Genomic DNA, 19,390 nt, shown 5'->3' on the forward strand with positions numbered 1-19,390 from the left:
TCCTATAATTTGAGGAGGCTTAGAAACCAATTGAATTGAAAAATCAGTAACAGAAATACCCAAAGTGATTTTTAAAGTTAGCATATCACAATTCTTAAATACATTATAAGGGTATTACCATTTTATATGACTCTATATATAATGAATCAAATTTCTTTATGCCATGGTCTGATTTTTAGTGTTCAGGTAATAGAATAAAAGAAAATGCCTTGGGTTTATGCTATACTCTATTAAAAAACATGAAACAGCTTTGAAATTTAAGCTGTATTTTATCCCAAAAGCTACATTCTCCAACCAGAACAAAAGCTTTAAAAAATTCTGTCACATCTGGGCCGGGTATGGTGGCTCACGCCTGTAATCCCAGCACTTTGGGAGGTGGAGGCGGGCAGACCACCTGAGGTCAGGAGTTCGACCTCAGCGTATAATATAGCTTACTAATGAAATAAGCCAGAAATACTATAAAGAATAAAGACAAAACTTATATCTTGTTGATGCCTGCATGACAACATTTTTAAAAATCTGACACTTTGATCTTCTAGATCAAGGATTGGCAAATCTTTTGTTTAAAAATCCAGATAGTAAACCAGTTTTCTAGGCCAGATGATACTTTTTGTAACTACTGAATTCTGCTGGTGTAGCACAAAACCAGATATAGACAATATGTAAATGAATTAGAGTGCCAGTGTTCAAATAAAACTATTTACAAACACTGGTAGCATGCCAAATTTGGGATGCTGGTAATGGATTGATGAATGCTTCATTTTCTGGAAATATATAAATAGACACAAATTTATACCTATACACATATACATAGTACATGCAGTCAATTATGATGTATTGCTATGATGGTTCAAGTATTTACTTTTATGTAGAAAAAACAACATAGACATTAAAGGATAACGTGAGGTTCATATTTCTTACAATGATTACTACAAATACTGCAGTTTCTGCCTTGATAATTTTTTGATTTGTTGCATCAATTGACTCATTATTGTCATTTTCATTTGGATCAGAAAAGACAAAATATTAATTAAAACAATTTTCTGCCAGTTGTCATACTTTTAAATAGCTAGAGAATTCTATATAACTTGAGAGGCTTCAACATAACTATAGTGCATATATTAGAATAGATACCTTTTGAAAATCCTTGATATTAACCAGGTTGAATGAAAATATGTAATCCTTTGCTCCAACATACAGTCTACTCCGTTCCTCATCCAAAAGGAAGGTATGATAACTGGAGCTGTTGGCCAAGCCATTGAAAGTGATCACGTTGTTGGATTCCAACATTTCTGCAAGGTAACAAAGCAAAACATTGGATATTAATGTGAGGCACTATATGAGCACAAACTATTGATACATGGTAACCTGACTCTGCTGACTCCTGTAGTTATCAATCAGTAATTATTCCTCAGGGTACTAAGAAACATACTGGAACCAAAATGTGTCCATTTTATCAAAACGGGAATTACATTCCTATTTGCTCGTATCATACTTAAGATGGTACAGTCCTAAAGAAGAAAGGAAGAGAAATAGAGAAATAACTTGTCTGTACAAATTGATTTGGCAGAATTTATTTGCATGTAGTAATGGATTAGAATGATCAATATTGTATATAAATGTATTTAATTTTACAAAAACTTTTTAAAAGTGGTTTCATTTGCTCCAAGCCGTTAGATAGAATGACAAACACAGAAGCTAACAGAATGGGAATGCGGAGGAAACATCCAGATCAACCTCTTAGGTTCCTTGAGGCCTTTTAATTGAAATATTTTAATATTTCTTTTGGATCATTAAATCATTCACTATACCACCTAAATTCTTTCAAGCATTTTGGAGCTGATGTATAGAGAGAAACTGAGCTGAAGCTTTTATGAAAACATAAATTAAATTTATCATCTGACTTCAATTTTCCATTTGTTTTTGCTCTCCAATTTGCGTCTGCTGTGAATAGGCAAATACTAAACATTATACCTATACTTTAGTGACAGGAACATTTTCATATTAAAAATAACATTAAAGTCCACTACTGCATTAGGAAGGTAATTGTTGGCTTTTTAAAAATATGTTTTAAAAATATGTTTTGCTCAAAATTATACATATGTGTGCACACACACACACAGACTCCACCCCCATGGGATAGAGTTGTTGAGGATTCTAAAAAACTGTATGTCCTGAATCAGTACTTTAAATTTTTCAAGTATACATTTAGTAGAAAACTTTCATCAGCATCCACACAACGTAGAATGCCATGTGCCTTTGACAGGAGAAAGCTACAATGTAGACCTGTTCTCTGTTCCAGCTGTTAACTTCAGGAAACACATATTAGCCATGTGATCAACTACCTTGCTTTATCTATTTGTCCTACTGACCTCTTCATTTTATCATCAAAAAATATAATTTCAACAGAGGATAAAATTCAAACTCTTTAACTTAGCACTAAAGGTCAGGTCACTACCATTTAAGTTTAGACCCTCTCCCAGGAGATCTCATTGTCCTGTATCATGCAGAAAGCATGCCCTGTGTTCATTCACTCCTTGGCCTTTGTTGCTATTTTTCCTGACTCCAACAGCTACAGAATAGATTCACACTTAAAGCTAGTTCAAATGCTACCTCCAAGAAATTCTCAGAGAGCTTCTCATTACATTTTGCTTGAATTACTCTTATAATCTGCATCCCAGTGTCAATTATTACAATCTTTCTACCAGAATGAACATTTCCTTAGGAAATATATAATTAGTAGCTCATCTTAACTCACATGTTTTTTTTCATATTACCAAGTCAGTCAACAACATAAAGTGAAATTATCTACCTTTTTATATATTTACCTATCCTATAGACAAAAATTGTTAACAAATTGTTAAAAGATATTTTTCTCATTTCTTCATGAGAAATAGTATAATACTGGGCTGGTCTAAGAAGGAGAGGAAGAAAGGAAGGGAAGGAGAAAGGGAGGTAGAAAGGGAGGAAGAAAGGAAGGAGGGAGGGAGGGAGGGAGGAATAGAGAAAGAGAGGAAGGAAGGAAGGAAGGAAGGAAGGAAGGAAGGAAGGAAGGAAGGAAGGAAGGAAAAAAAGAAGGAAGGAAGGAAGAGGGGGGGCAAGAGAAATGGATCAAGAGGTTATTTATGTGAATCACAGCTGAAATAAATGAGAGCTGTTAGTCTCCAGAGAGGAAAGACAGATAACCCACTACATAATATCTGAATAGAAATGGCATTCATTTCACTGGCACCCAAAAGATTACAAATGATCAATGCTACGCTACACAGAATCAATAAAAGACTGAAATTTCAGGCACTCTGAGCTGTGTAAGTATGGAAACCTGGCTGCTGCCAGAAGCAGGGGCTCTATCATTGGATATGTTCAGGTCCTGACTGAATGATCATTCAAGATCTGTTTATCAAATGGATGCCCTTCATCCTTCCTTCCAGTTCTAAGATCTATAATTCTACCTCAATTTCAGAGAGGCCAAACTTAAAGAAAGAAAGAATTTTAAAAACCTACAAACTGAAAAAAAAAAAAAAAAAAAAAAAAAAAAAAAAAAAAAAAAGAGCCACCCAGACTAAAACAACAAAATCATAGAGAGATGTTAGGCAATGAAAAGGTCATGTAGGAGATACAAGAATGATTTTAATTGCAAAGAAACTACAAAAGGGAGTTCTACACATCAATTGGAAGAAGTTGTAGGAAAATAAATACTATAGCTATAGACTTTGGAGTTATACAGTTGTAAGTAAGAACAAAGGCAACACCACAGTACTTAATTATTAGGTGTGCAAACTAGGAGAAGTTCCTTAAACTCCCTGGGCCCAAGTTTTATAGAAGATGGGAATAATGTATCTTTTAAGAGTTACTGAAGTGAAATTAGATAATGCCTGTGAAAAGCCTAGAATAAGCATTTCCTAGTAAGCACTCAATTAAATATTTCCTGTTTGTATAAGTAGAGGTTAAATATATGTAGGTTGGTATTCTTGACCAGATGTAGCAAATTACATTCCAGATGGCATAGACGGAAAACAATGTGTATATATTGAAAGTATACATACTTTCAATAGACGGAGTAGACTGAAAACACTCTCTCTCTCTCTCTCTCTCTCTCTCTCTCTCTCTCTCTATATATATATATATATATATATATATATATGTTTTTCACCTTTCTTACCAAGTTGTTAGCATCAGTAATTTTGTGTGATAGAGAGGAAAATAAAAATAGTGATATGTTCTTTGATTTATATTTATATTAAATGTAATGGCATCTTAAGAACAATAAAGTATTCCTTTTTGTTTTCAAATTTATATATTCTCAATACTAAATAATAAAAGGAATGACTTTCTATACCACAGTTCCAAACAATGAAAACATCTCCCTAATTGAAAAATATGTTCCAGGGTGGATTTTGAAAATTAGTTTGGACAGAATTATTGGTTCCTATGTACAGACAACTTAGGAAAGTTTTTGGCGGTTTATATATGAAATCATTATGAAAACGAACCACAGTTGAAAAATGTTACTTCTCAATAGTTTGATTTTTTTAAAAAGACAATACTTTCCTGGCATATGTGTTAGCAGTTGTTTTCCATTGCTTTCAAATGTGCTTAATTTTGTCTCATTATTCCTTTCACTCCAAATTTTTTGGATGTTATTCTCCAACACGGGCTTTTTATATTGCTTTATAACTGAGAGAAGAGTCTTAATAACTCTAATATCAGTGAACAATTCAAATTCTGGATTGCTTAGGTTATATCACCACTTTCCAGGGTGAGATTGAATAGAAATTGGGTGAAATATCTGGGTTAAATTCAGACACATTTTTTTCCAAATCTAGTTCTCAGATTCTTCAGTATTCTGTTTTCCTCAGTTAAATGCATGACTTTGATTTTCCTAGATGTAGAGACATCTAGCTGCATCAGATATTAAATAACATTGAATCTAATCCTTCAGAATTTTAAGTCTTTTTTTGTTTCAATTATGTATCTTACAATGACATAAACTCCTTTGGGAACTATAGTAAAATTCAGTAATGTGAGATGTATAGTATTCGTCTTCCTTCTCACATCTTGCCTATGCTCATATTCAGTTAAACAACTGTAATTTTTTAAAAACAAGCTAAGTTTCTATAAAATTAATTTGACCATGGTGAATCTGAGTAGGCCAAAGCTTTTAAAGGCATTAATTCTCTTTGAGTGTAATTGTTTTTCTCTGGTTGAGAGATTACTTCAACTTCTACATGCTGTGTCAAACTATAAGAGAAGTAAATTTGGATTGTAATTAAAGATGCCATTTCAGAACATTCTTCAATAATGTATGTATTCTAAGGTTTGAAAGGTGACTAAAGAAGCGTTCTGTTCATTCCAGATTCACCAAATGATTTACTGTATTTATGAGTTGCTTAATGACAAAATGGAAAACATACTGACTGTAAAACCAGACAGAGACATGCAGTTTGTGCTCAGTAAGTGCTAACTATTGTCAACATTCTTACTATTATATAATATAAGACAATGTAGATGACAAGCTTTAGTGTATAGCTTGCCTGGCAGGAAAAATCAACCTACATAATTTTAAGTAGTAGTGTTGATGGTTATAAATAGATTGTACTCTTGTGATGTAGTTTCACAAAGTAGAGGAGTCTCACAAAATTCAAGATCCTTATAGATAAAGTCTATTTGATAGATTAAGAGTATGTTACAAAAGAACAAATTTTAATTGTTCTATAATATGCTACCAGTTAATCATGAGAGAAAAACCAAAATATTTTATGAGTCAATTCTAATTTTATTTATCCATAAATTTTCACGTTTGCCTTTTCCCAGAGTAATCATAATCTCTACTATATATTTACTTTTAAAAAGAAGCATTTACTTTTAAAAAGAAGGGAGAAATTGATAGCAATCACTATCAATACAATATTTGAGAGATTAAAGGTTATTTTATAAACTAGTATTCTTCTTTTGCATGTGTTTTGTTCTTTGGAAAAAAAAAAAAAACTACATTTACACCAAACTCATAAATGATGACTGGGAACACTTACAACAAAAATCATAAATGATGATTCGCCCCTACATAACAAAATTGTATGGTTCCTGTTATGTTCTGATTGTCTTTAGGATGAATACAAATTTACAAAGATGGTTACATTACAATGACTGAGTTAGACTCTCAAAAAGGCAATGAAATGAATACAGATTTCTAGTTGGCAAGAGTGGCCAGAACTTTTTATAGTAGGATGAAGAATTCCTGTATATTTGACCTTAAAATCCAGACAATATCCACCCTGTTCTTTATATTTCTGACTTCTGTTATATTTCTCTGTCTCTCTTTTTCCCTTCTAAGTTTTGTAACATGAAAGGTAATAGGACCTCACCAGTTGCTGGACTCAAATGAATTGCCTGTATTCATTGATGGCTTTAGGCTTATGGTCTTTTTTCCATGACTTGAACTTTGTCCTTTTCACAGAATAGTCAAAGATCCCATTGAAAGTAGTCAAAGGCTGGGTCTATATGATGCCAAAACATTTTGGCTAAATGATGACAATATCTAGATATTTGTAAATATTGGAAAGTTCAGTAAGGTCTAACAATTTGAGATCCTAGATTTCATTTTTAATTTCAACAACCAAAAAAGAACTAAAAGTTCACAACTTTAGTTGTGAGGCTGAACTAAAAGTTTACAACTTTTAGTTTAGAGGCTGAACTAAAACTTCACAACTTTTTCTTGCACTATAAGAACAACAACAACAAAAAAAAAAACTGTAAGAACAAAAAAGGACTATTTGCTATCATTGTCATTTTATAAAAAAAGCAAAGTGGGGGGAGCCATTTTATTTTACGAACCAAATGATCAAAATGAACAAAAACATAAACAATGAATAATCTTCAGACATAAACAAATTTACATAATTAAAACATTCAATTTATTTTATTTCATCAATGACTAGTTTTTAACACCTTACTACATGAAATATTAGTACCTTTCCACAAACTGATGTTTGGCAAGTACTGCTCTAAGGTAACTGTGCGGAGGATGAATTCTACTCCTACACTATTTCTGTTCAGTGCATCTTGTTACTGCATAGATAGAGCCAATACCAATGGGCAACTACATGCTTTTATTTATTTGGTGATGCTGGGCATATTTTCTCATTCTACAATGTTTGCTAAGTACTGTTTGAAGAAACTTATTAAAAATTATCTTCTAACTTCTGTAGCACTAAACACTTAAAATATGCATCAAGCTTACAAATCCTGATCTGAAACTGACTTTTACTTTGACTAGTCTCTCCAGCCTGTGTCAGAGGCTACAGTAGTCTATGAAACACAGCTGTACCACCTTTTCCTAGGACATGTTTCCAAGCTCTTCTTCCAACTTGTCTCTTTGTATTTGTTGATGTTCTGTGCTCTAATGTCTCTATCCACTGAATTTATGCCAGGATTCTCCTCTTCCAGATGCTTATTTTTATTTAATATGAGTAACTGTTTTTACTTATATAGACTTTATTTTTTTAACTTGTATTTTAAGTTCAGGCTACATGTGCAGGATGTGCAGGTTTGTTACATAGGTAAACATATGTCATGGGGGTTGGTTGTACAGATTATTTCATCACCCAGGTATTAAACCTGGTACCCATTAGTTCTATTTCCTGCTTCTCCCCTTCCTTCCACCCTTCACCCTCCAATAAGCCCCAGTGTGTGATGTTCGCCTCTATGAGTGCATGTGTTCTCATCATTTAGCTCCCATTATAAGTGAGAACATGAGGTATTTGGTTTTCTTTTCCTGAATTAGTTTGCTAAGGATAATGGCCTCTATCTCCATCCATGTCCCTGCAAAGGACATGGTCTCTTTTTCTACGGCTGCATAGTATTCAATGACGTATATGTACTGAATCAAAGTACAAGATGCACGTATTTGAGCTGTGGACAACTAGTAAAGGTTTATCCTCAGCCCAACCAGCTCCCATAGTTCTAGACCTCACACGAGACACAAGTGTCCTAGACCATGTTATCAAGGAGAGACAGTATATTTTTCTTCAAATATGCTTATAAAGCTTCAAGGGCAGAACTATCTATTATATGAATTTATTTTTCATTTTGTATACTGTAAAAAGTATGTAATGTTCATAATCTAATTTTATTTTATTTATTTTTGAGACGGAGTTTCCTCTTGTTACCCAGGCTGGAGTGCAATGGCGCGATCTCAGCTCACCGCAACCTCCGCCTCCTGGGTTCAGGCAATTCTCCTGCCTCAGCCTCCTGAGTAGCTGGGATTACAGGCACGTGCCACCACGCCCAGCTAATTTTTTGTATTTTTAGTAGAGATGAGGTTTCACCATGTTGACCAGGATGGTCTCGATCTCTTGACCTCATGATCCACCCGCCTTGGCCTCCCAAAGTGCTGGGATTACAGGCGTGAGCCACCGTGCCCGGCCCACAATCTAATTTTATGATTCGGCCCACAATCTAATTTTATGATTCAGATTTTTAACACTTAACAGTCATTCCTTACTAAGTGAACAAAAATACATTTAGTCCATATTATGTATAACAAACACATAGACCTTGGCTAAAAACTATGTGGAGTATAAAGAGTAATAAAAAACCTTCATGGAAAAGTAGACAAATACCCTCAGAGAAGCAAAACCAAAATCAATAACAGCAACAACAAAGAGATGCTAATCATAGTTAAGGAAGTTAAAAGAAGTTCATTCCCATTTTTTCTCATGAAGAAATGGACTCAGATAGGCTTTCAGAAATATCTTAGGTCACAGAGCTAGTATGATGCAGAGTTAAGATAACTTTCCATCTGACATCAAAGGTCTGGGTCTTTCTGCTTTTCCCCATTATCAGTTCTAAGGAGGGTATATTTTGAAAAATACTAAGAACTGATTTTTGAAAAGTTATCTCTCACTCTCATATAATTTGCTTTAGCTAACAGCTCTTGAATATTTATATTATTTTATTTGCTCTATTACTTTCTACACAGTAATAACTTGGTGGGTAATCTTACCTACAACTATGGCTTTCATCACTAGCAGCATTTTGACATGTCTCAAATATACATCTTCTAAGAGATATTTCCTCCAAAGTCCAAACAAAGGCTTACTAGAAACCTCTATTTAGATATTGTACAAACATCTCAGAGTCTGCATGACTTAAACAGAATTCACTCCTTTTTCTTCTTTCCATTACTGACATCATCACCTTTCTACATGTTTTAAATTTGTTATAAGTATCAATCAACACAGACCTATGCAAGCCAGACCCCCTTCCTCATCCACTGATCTGATCCATCACTTCAGTTCGGCTTAGCACCATAATTTGTCCTGTATTTTCTTTTGCTTACATACTCACGACCACTGTCCTAATTTAACTCCCCATAGTATCTTCCCTGGGTTATAGTAATCATTTTCTCACAGAACTTCCTTTCCAGGTTTACACCAACAAAACATATTATATACTGCCTCCAGAGTAAATTTTCTATAAAACAAATGCACTTTCTACTGGTGAAAGATGACAGAGTAAAACCATGTGTACTCTATCTCTTTCGTTTGACTCTCATGAAAAGAAAAAAAAGATGAAAAGGAAAGTATAAGAGGAAATATATATATTAAATGAAGAAATAACATCAATGTGATATCAAGTTACTAAGGGAGTATTTCAAATATAATAAAATTTGAAACATTTCTATATAAATGCTGAGATCTGGTATCTCTCCATATATTCCAAGTAGCATAGAATTAATAAGCAAAGGGTTAACAAATCATAGAAATTACATCCACAAATGCTTTTATTACAGAAACATGCTTTAGAAGTCTACAGGACTATAAGATTATTGGAACATGTTCATAGAGAGTGGAGGTACAGACCGAACACAGTGGCTCAAGCCTGTAATCTCAGCACTTTCAGAGACCAAGGTAGGAAGATCACTTGAGACCAGGAGTTCCAGACCAGCCTGTGCAAGACAGCAAGATCCCATCTCTATTTAAAACAAAGCAAGCAAACAAAAATGTCCATGCATGCTTGAGGCTAAAGAAGGAGGGTGGCTTGAGCCCAGGAATTCAAGTTTGCTATGAGCTATGATTACAGTGTGAGATCCTGTCTCAAAAGAACAAGAAGGAGAGATTAGGTAAAGTATAAAGGCATGGCCATCATTATTATTATCATCATTTCAACTAACATGTGCAAGCCAAGCCAGGTACTGTCCTAATCTCTCTCTCTCTCTCTTAAACACACACACACATATACACATACACACACAAAATTTACTGCGTATGCATTATCCTTCTTCTAAAGGGTATCACTGTAGGTAAAGTAGTGTGAGGGCAGAAGTGAAAGGTACGAATACCAGACTATCCCACAGGGTGTTTCTAATGGGGCTTCATGAGAAACACACCAATCACACCAATCAAGATAATGAAGAAAAAAAATGAAGTGAGGTATGTTCTCAGAAGAAAATATATTAAAGATCATGGAGTGCGTGTAAAGTCAAAACAACAAAAATCACAGGCTGTAAATTTCTCCAGCTCACTTCCTCATTGCCAGAAGGAGGAAACATGTTACTAACATGTAAATGAAGAGCATAGGAAAGAAGAGGAGTTGGCACAAGAAACAGAGGATTAATTCTGGTTGCAAAAGTTCCAAACTAAGTAATGATAAAATCAAGTATTTTGAAAGAGATGAATTAATTAATATAATAGAAATGAAAGCTAGATAAGGAAATAAAACATAAAAATAGAGTTAAATATACAGATTGAAAAGTCTCTTACAGAAGCAATAATTAATGGAACTTACTAAATAAAGAATACATTTGGAATTTATGTGGAAAATGGAGTTATTTACAAGAGAAGAAATCAGGTGGGCCTCATACTGTTCAAAACATTATTTGCTCAAAACCAGAGAAGAAATCTGCACTAATAACCAAGTGAAAACATCTGTGACCCAGCAATCTGTCTTTCAAATGAGAGGGGCATCACCAGTCATTCTCAAACAAGTGAAGTTTAAGGAAATGGAGCAGAAGTTCAAGAAACTATAACAATAACAACTGCTTCATAATGAAATTCATTCAAATAAGGCATGAATCACAATTAAAAGAGAACAAATATAACATCACTTGCCTCCTTAAAATGTGGCTAGAGACTTTCATTATCTATGTGATTTGGACTCTTTATATTTTACACACTCATTTGTTCCTCATTCACCAATACAATGTGTATAAATGTATATGCATGTGTGTTTACCTCTATATACAGCAATATATTTTATTTACATACACACACACAAATATTTACGATTAGTCAATGACATGCCATCTATAGTCTCACAGATTAGAATGCTCTTTATCTCTCCAATGTTTTCCATCTTCCACACTCACCTGTTTAGGTAAATTAATTCACCTTTTAAGACCCAAGTTAACCTTCTCTTGTGAATTCTTTGACCTTCTAAGGGACAGTGTATCATGCTTTCCTTTATGAAGCATAGTGCCTTGTACATATGTATGTTAACCACTGCTTTATCTCCTTAGCTACCTTTCTAGAGTTAAAATATGCTGCATTTACTTATTTTTGTATATCTAGCCCTAAAACCTACTCCTGGCATATACCTAGTACTGACACACAAAAGCAAGTGACTCAATATATGTGATTGGCCACACATTATATTTTTAATGCAACAAAAATTTAGAAAGCATAAATATAATGAAAATAAGAAAAAGCAAAGGTAGCAATATAAATTATATGTCAGGATATACATTAGCTTTGCTAATTAAGCTCTAAATTATGTTCTAATGACTATTAAAATTATACCATCCAATCCTTAAATTATTTATAAACTGGCTATCAAATAACAATAAAATGGCTATTTTTTAAAATCCTATGTGCTAAGCAGTGTTATGGCTGTTTTACATAAAATAATCACATGAATAAATTTCTTGAGAGTTCTATTTTACCAGCATCATTAAAAATAAAATCTACCGAAACAGCAAAGTAACTTGTCCTTTATGTTTAATTTCTCTCAATTTTAGTATACTCTTCCAGACACCAACATATAAATTAAGGAGAAGACATTTTGAAAATTTAATGGTTTTTTAAAAACAAAGTACAGACCTACACCCACCACCTTTACCTTAGCACCATTTTGCTAACAGCAGTTGCAGTCCCAAATCTGGTTTTGCTACCTCATTTTATGCCTGTTTCTTTAAGTTTCCACAACTTACTCGTTTCTAAACCTGGCTTGCTGCCTCCTACTTCTAGTTTATTTTCTCCTTTCTTGTGCTTCAAGCTACAGTTAGAAGATATCTCTCCTATCTAAGACCTGAGAATTAGCAGACATCTATCCTCCAATGGATACTTCACTATGCCTTGATTATAACACACAGTCATAAATAAACTGCATGCCACTTTTCCGCATGAGTATTATAAGAGTACACACATTAGTTCTCTTAGATGTAAAGGTTAGCACAATGCCATGTGGGTCAAATTATATGTGGAGGAAATGGTTAACTAGATAATCAATCACTAAATTGAAGATCCAGAAGGATCTTTGGACTATCTCAAGTGTGACTACTTGCATTTAGAAAAGAGCATAAATGACTTCAACTCTATAGCAGTTGCAGAGGTCAGATTTAAATATAGGACTCCTGGCTCTACATTCAGTGCTCTTTCTAAATAATTTTGTGGAAAAATTGTGACTTTTAATTTTTCTCCACATTTTTTGCTTTCTGGTCTCTGATATTGATAGCTTTTTGCACAAGAATTAAATAAATAAAAGTTGTAAACAATTTATAAAATAACTAATGAGAAATACTAATTTTACTTCTTGGGGGAACAACTACAGATTAAATGGAATGATTGCATAAAACAAGTAAATGTCTTAATGTGGACAAAAATGGATAATTCAAACGTGCATTGCCATCGGTCACTTGCTTTTGTGTGAGATGATTAGACAGTAAAAATTTAGAATTAAGGTGTAGATTCTTCTTTTAAAATTCACATTGGTTGTACTTGGTGCTTTGAGTGATGGGCTAGTAATTTAGAAATCAAAACTTTCTTTTTGATTCTTATATTTTAATTATTTATGAGACTCCTCTATAGGCAGGTCTCTATTATCAGTCATTCCAATGACAAGAGTTCACTAAATACCTGTGAGTGGTAAGCATTGTATTAGCATTAGCAAAATGAAAAAGAGGAAGGCTTCTCTGTTTCATAGAGCTGAAATACTAATTTTTCAGGCAGTCTTGTTCAATTATGTACTGTAACACAGCACATGTTTCAGAGTGTTCTTCAAATAACCATATTTCACATGGCTTTAAGAAAGCATGTGATTTTTTAAAAAAGAAAGCACATGTTTTCTGACATTTACAAATTATATATACTACGTTTTCCAGTAACAAAACAGTGGAAAATATGCACAGATGGAGAAATAAATAGTGATAAACTACTTGTTACCCATTACCTGTTGCACATGTCTACTATAAGACATTTTAAAAACTACGTAAGAATGATTTATTTAAATTGTTCTAATGCAGAGCAAAATGAGTATTTCTGAAGAAAGAAACTTAGTATTTTATCCAGGATATTTTTATCATTTCCATCCCAAGGTATATTTGGGGAAGGGAAAAAAGTCTTCCTTATTCACTGACAAAAACTGATCTGTATAAGTGCAAATATACTGGAGAGCATGTTCCTATCTATGAGTGTTCACTGATGTCCCTTTTTTTTATCTGAGGCAAGCATGTATTTCATTCCCAGAGTGAGAAGGAAGAGAGCTGAGGAAATGACATAGACATACTCAAGTATCAATCAAGAAACCAGATCAGAGAGACAGGCTTGTGTAGGAATTGTGTAGGCTTGTGTAGGTGGTAGGAATTATCTAAACTCTAGATTTCTCTGACAACAGGTGCTTAGTATATACTTATTGAATGAATGAGTAAATGGATTACTGAATAGTTGGATAAAGTAGATATGTTTATGAATGTGCAATAGTGCCTATGGGTTAGATAACTCATAATTTATAGTGTACTCTTACTAGCTTTAATCTTTTCATTCCTTACAAAGTGTCTGGTGCTATAAGCAAATGCAATTTATATCTGTCATTTAAAAAAGTAGTTATTTACCTCAGAAGTTGTTTTTCTCTTTCTTACTCTCTTTTTTCCTTTTTTTTTTTTGAGACAGAGTCTTAGTCTTGTGCTCAAGCCGGAGTGCAGCTGCATGATTTCAGCTCACTGCAAACCCTGCCTCCTGTGTTCAAGGCATTCTCCTGCCCCAGCCTCCCGAGTAGCTGGCATTACAGGTGTGAGCCACCATGCCTGGCTCATTTTTATATTTTTTCTTTTTTAGTAGAAACAGGGTTTTGCCATGTTGGCCAGACTGATCTTGAACTCCCGACCTCAGGTGATCCACTCACCTCAGCCTTACACAGTACTGGGATTACAGGCATGAGGCACCACACCTGGCCCCTTGTTTCTTCTCTTTGTTGTAGAGAACACTCATATGACATTCCTAGCTAGTCCTGTGCCTTTATCTAGAATAAATACATTTTGATTATAAAGGCTTTTGGCTTCCTTACAAAATGATTTTGTTTGAATCTGAGTTCCCTGCAGAGGAATGGAAGGAGACAAGAGAGTAATATGTTGAAAACCAATGAATTCAAGGAATCTCTAATGAAAACCATACAGCATGGTCCAGATACACTGTAATCTTAGTGACAATAATGTCCTATTTATTATGGCACATCATAAATTTGTCTTCCCTAATAGTGTGCTTTAAGTTTGGAGTAGACACATTTTGGAGTTTATTAAACAATTGAAGTCAGATGCCCTAATGAAATTGGTACATAAAAATTCATTGACATTTTATAACTTTTCTAACCTGACCCTTGAACAACATGGGTTTGAACTATATGCCGCCACTTATATTTGTATTTTCTTCTACCTCTGCCACCCCTGACACAGCAAGATGAATCCCTCCTCTTCCTCATCCTCCTCCAGCTACTCAACAAGAAGACGATAAGAAGGGAAGACCTTTATGATGATCCACTTCCACTTGAAGAGTAAATATGTTTTCTTCCTAATGATTTTCTTAATGTTTTCTTTTCTTTAGCTTATTTCATTAGAAGAATATAATGTATAGTACACATAACATACAAAAATACGTGTAATTGACTATGTTCTTGGTAAGGTTTCTGATCAAAAGAAGGCTGTCAGTAGTTAAGTTTTTGGGAGTCAAAAGTTGTATGTGGATTTTTTACTGCACAAAGGGTCAATTCTTTTATTTTTATATATATATATATATAAATTAAATTCTTTTATTTATATATATATTTCTATATATATAAATTCTTTTATTTATATATATATTTCTATATATATAAATTCTTTTATTTATATATATATTTCTCTCTCTCTATATATATATATATAGAAATAAAAGAAGGAAAAATTGAATTATCATGTAGTTAATTTGGACAAGAATAAGTCTTTCTATATCCAGCGCTCCTTAAGTAATTATTTAGCAAAAACAATCTAACAGTATCAATTCTACAATTTATTTTTATGACACAGAAAAAATAAATAACAAGGAGTTTCTCTTAATTGGGAAATGAGAAAAGATTAAATTCTTCCATTTTGTTTTCAAATACTATCTTGCTATTCATGTAATTGTCTAAAATTGGGTCATATTTAGAAATGTTCTAGGATTTAAGTTAAATATTATGTGAGGCAGATTTGGTTTAAGACCCCTAAGGACATCTCACAATTCCCTAGAATGAAGCTAAACATTCAGCTAGTTTGTTGAAAATCCCTGCTCCCCAGGAACCATTAAATCAAGCACACCTCTAGGATGGAAAGGAAAATAGACTAAAGATTTTCTAGATCAATGCAGGATACACAACATTAATCCTCACACTGACAAAGGTCAAATTCAGAACCAGATTTACCTCTTGAAGATTGGACAAAAACATAACTTAAGTGAATTTCTCATTAAACTTCCTTCTCTACTTCATCAAAAAAATCTGATTGTGTACGATTTACAAAAGCAAAACAAAATCAAAACACTACTAACAATGTTAAAATGACAAGTCACAAACATTCTTTAGAGTGAAAATATGATCTCCATTTAATCCCTGCTGGCCACAACTTTCATTGAAAATGAGACATTAGCATTAGTTTGAAGGCACAGAATAACAAGAATAAAATTCGGCTTTCCACAAGAAAGAAGAGGAAGTAAGTATTAGTGCTATTAAATTCTAATAAACCCTCATGGCAATTCAATGTGAGCAACCAGAAGAGTCGTGCAACATTATCAAAAATTGCGAATTTCTTAATTCTTTCATTTTCTGGATATTTATTTTGCATGTAAAGAGTTTTAAAGAGTATCTTTGCCAATCACATTTTTGTAACAATCTTGTCATTAATCAATCTTGAATTGAATAGTTGAAAATATACATTGTTATGTATGTAAAATTGAAACATTGTTTATTTAAAGTGATGGAATTTTTAACTTTACCCTCTAATAAATTAATAAATTGTTATGAAGACAATTACCTATGTAAGTCCGCCTCACAAACTTGCTTTAGAAGCTGAGATTATGTTTTTGCTGTGTCTTTAAGTGGCAACGTATTTTCATAAAATTTCTAAGATTTCAAAAATTTACTTTATTTTTATATTTTGTATAAAAATTATGTAAAGCAGGCATTTGTTTTTATTAGCTTAAATACTATTGCAGTTAAAAGTTAAAAAGTTGTAAAAAACTAGCAGAATTATAAAATTGAGGATAAAATTGTAACTTTTCCCAATTATAACTGTTATTTTATCATATCTAAGTACTCAAGGTGGAGAGATGACATCCACTTAAAAATACTTCTATTTAAAAAAATCCAGAAATTAGTTTAAGAGTTCATAACTGAATTTGTTTGATGATCTTAATGACTTTCACCTCATTTAGTAAATCAGAATCTAAAAAATGCTACACCCTCGTTTTGATAAGCTCTGGAGTTTATCAGCCCTGCTCTGCCACTTCATTAGCTGTCAAGAACCAGTAAGTGATACTGCTATGAAAGTCTTGATTCAGGTAGTTGAAAATGCTCTTGTTGCAAAAGTACCAATTATCAACAGACTTGAAGTCAAAAGAGAGCTTGTCATCCACAGACATACAGTTGGTTATCATCTTTGTAGACATCAAAGAAAGAGAGAGCATTTGAACTATCAGTAGTTCACTTATAACATTCAGAGGAAAGGACACATATTGATTTAATAGACACTGCAGCAGTTATTACTGACCTTAAAAATCTTATCTTATAATCATGTGATGGCAACTAAATGAGAATAAGAGGTGAATTTTTTTTTCCCAACGGAAATGCCATAAAATATGAAAAGGAGCATGTTTTAATCTCTATGTTTAAGTAGTTTCTTAAATTTAGCCTTACACTCTTTTATGGTGAATCTTTCCTTAAGTACCTTTTTGTTATTTAAACAACTGTACATGAATTTCCCCTTTAATATAAATATACCATTTGAGGTCCAAAATGTTACTTTAATAAAATCTTACTTTTAATTATAAAGAGTTTTATTTGGTCTTTATTTCCTATTATAATTCTCTACAATTAAGCATAATATTAAACAAGAAAAGCATGTTGATATACAATTTTGAATATTTCAAATAAAAGTTAAAATATTTTCTATTTACATACATTATTGATACTAAGAACAATTCACCCATTTATTTGCTTGAAGAAAGCAAACACATACTAATGAATGAATCATTTATGGAGACGATCCATAAAACAGTAGTTTCTTTCGATGTTCAATGGAATAAAGCGTTCCATGAGCAAATTAATTCAGGAGAACACTACATATTTCATTATATTAATTTCAAATTAATATATTAAAGATTTTGGGATGTCTAGCTGTCAAGACATTTTCTTATAGAAACCTTATTAAACAAAATGTCTCTCAATCTTGTATAATATAGAAACTTTTTCATATAGTATAATTATACTTTTAAGGAATATTTAATATAATATTTAATATTTAATATAATTACTTTTCAATATTTAGAAAGATTCTGTAATATTAATAACAAACGTTGATTATTAAAAATAATAAAATTTATGAGTAAGGCTGGGATGCCAAAATATTTTGGGGAAAATAGTTTGGTAAAAATAGTTTAAAAGTCATAGATATTTCTTAGGCTAATTATTTTGAAAAGTCAATACAGGTAAGTTCATTTCTTTACGGTAAATGGAACATAGAAACAGGTGATGACATTAGTGCAACAAATATTTTAGATCTAATTCAGCTGAATTTATTTACATTGTCTAAATAAGAAATCTGGATGGTTTCCTAGAATATCAATCATATGCCTAGAATTGAAAAACAGAACATGTCATTTTATATTTGCTGCAATTTTAAGAGATACTGGTTTTAGAAAATACATAAACATTTTTGATCAAGTCTTTGTTATTGGTTTATTTTGAGGAAAATTATATTTTCATGCTAAAGCAGCATGTCTGAAGTGTTTGAGTCCAAATGTGGACCTCTCTTGGACAGTTGTGGAATCCTTAAAATGACAGTAGCAAATTTAATCCCATTTGTGTTCAAGATACTGCATTTTACAAAAGCAGCTGTTTTTCATGGACTAAGTCCAGGTTTTCTCCTCAGGAATAACAACCAGTGACCTCACACTTCCAACTCAAGACCTATCTATCAACATTTTTTCCCGTGAAGATTTTCATGATGCAGGATTCTTCCCATGAATCAGCATATCCAGGACTATATAAAATAGTCTCTTTTAATTAGGCTCAAATGTGTGCATCTCATATTGAATTTTCATACTTTTAAAATGTATTCCAACGTTTTGGGAGAGTTGTGGTCTATTTTAGCTTTCATCAAACTCTAGACCTTACTAGTCCACAGCTTCCACATTTTGAGAAGTTGATGTGCTTTGGACAGGTATGCTTCCTTCCTCCCAAACAACTTGGCAGAATCATTTGACCTCAAATAGGCCATCTTTTCCACTTTAGGAATTTCTCTTCATTGGATTATAAATTGTGTCAACTTTTACCAAACATTGCCTTAAGTGGTTACCAAATGCAGTCTTCTTGGCTTGCATTACTTGTTTCTGCTTTGCACTCATTATCTTAATTTAATCATGTAGGAGAGGATAAGAAAGATTAAAGTCAAAATGTTTTCTTACTCTAACTTTTCCAGTTAAACAATTTAAAGTATGTATTCCATTTGCTGGTAAGAACTGCTGAGATTTTGTTAAAGTTACATTAGTAATTTTTTTCCTTGTATTTACATCAATGTAATATAATTTTCATATTCAAACATACCTAGTTTAACTGTAGGGTAAAGGAAGATGCAGAAAGCTCAGTTTTAACTCAGAATATTTTATTTCAC

General features: G+C 32.8%; 1 protein-coding gene across 3 annotated transcripts in view; it reads right to left on the bottom strand.

Annotated features, from left to right (window-relative positions):
- Positions 1-19,390, bottom strand: part of SEMA3A (semaphorin 3A) — a 322,145-nt gene that overhangs the window by 156,686 nt on the left and 146,069 nt on the right. For all 3 annotated transcript variants that reach the window (XM_010344878.3, XM_074379342.1, XM_074379341.1), the window contains exon 3: positions 1,135-1,292. In XM_010344878.3, coding sequence (XP_010343180.1) covers positions 1,135-1,292 — 158 coding nt within the window. The remainder of the gene's footprint in view (positions 1-1,134; positions 1,293-19,390) is intronic.

This window comes from Saimiri boliviensis, chromosome 10 (assembly GCF_048565385.1).
Source record: "Saimiri boliviensis isolate mSaiBol1 chromosome 10, mSaiBol1.pri, whole genome shotgun sequence".
NCBI classification, from domain to species: Eukaryota; Metazoa; Chordata; class Mammalia; order Primates; family Cebidae; genus Saimiri; species Saimiri boliviensis.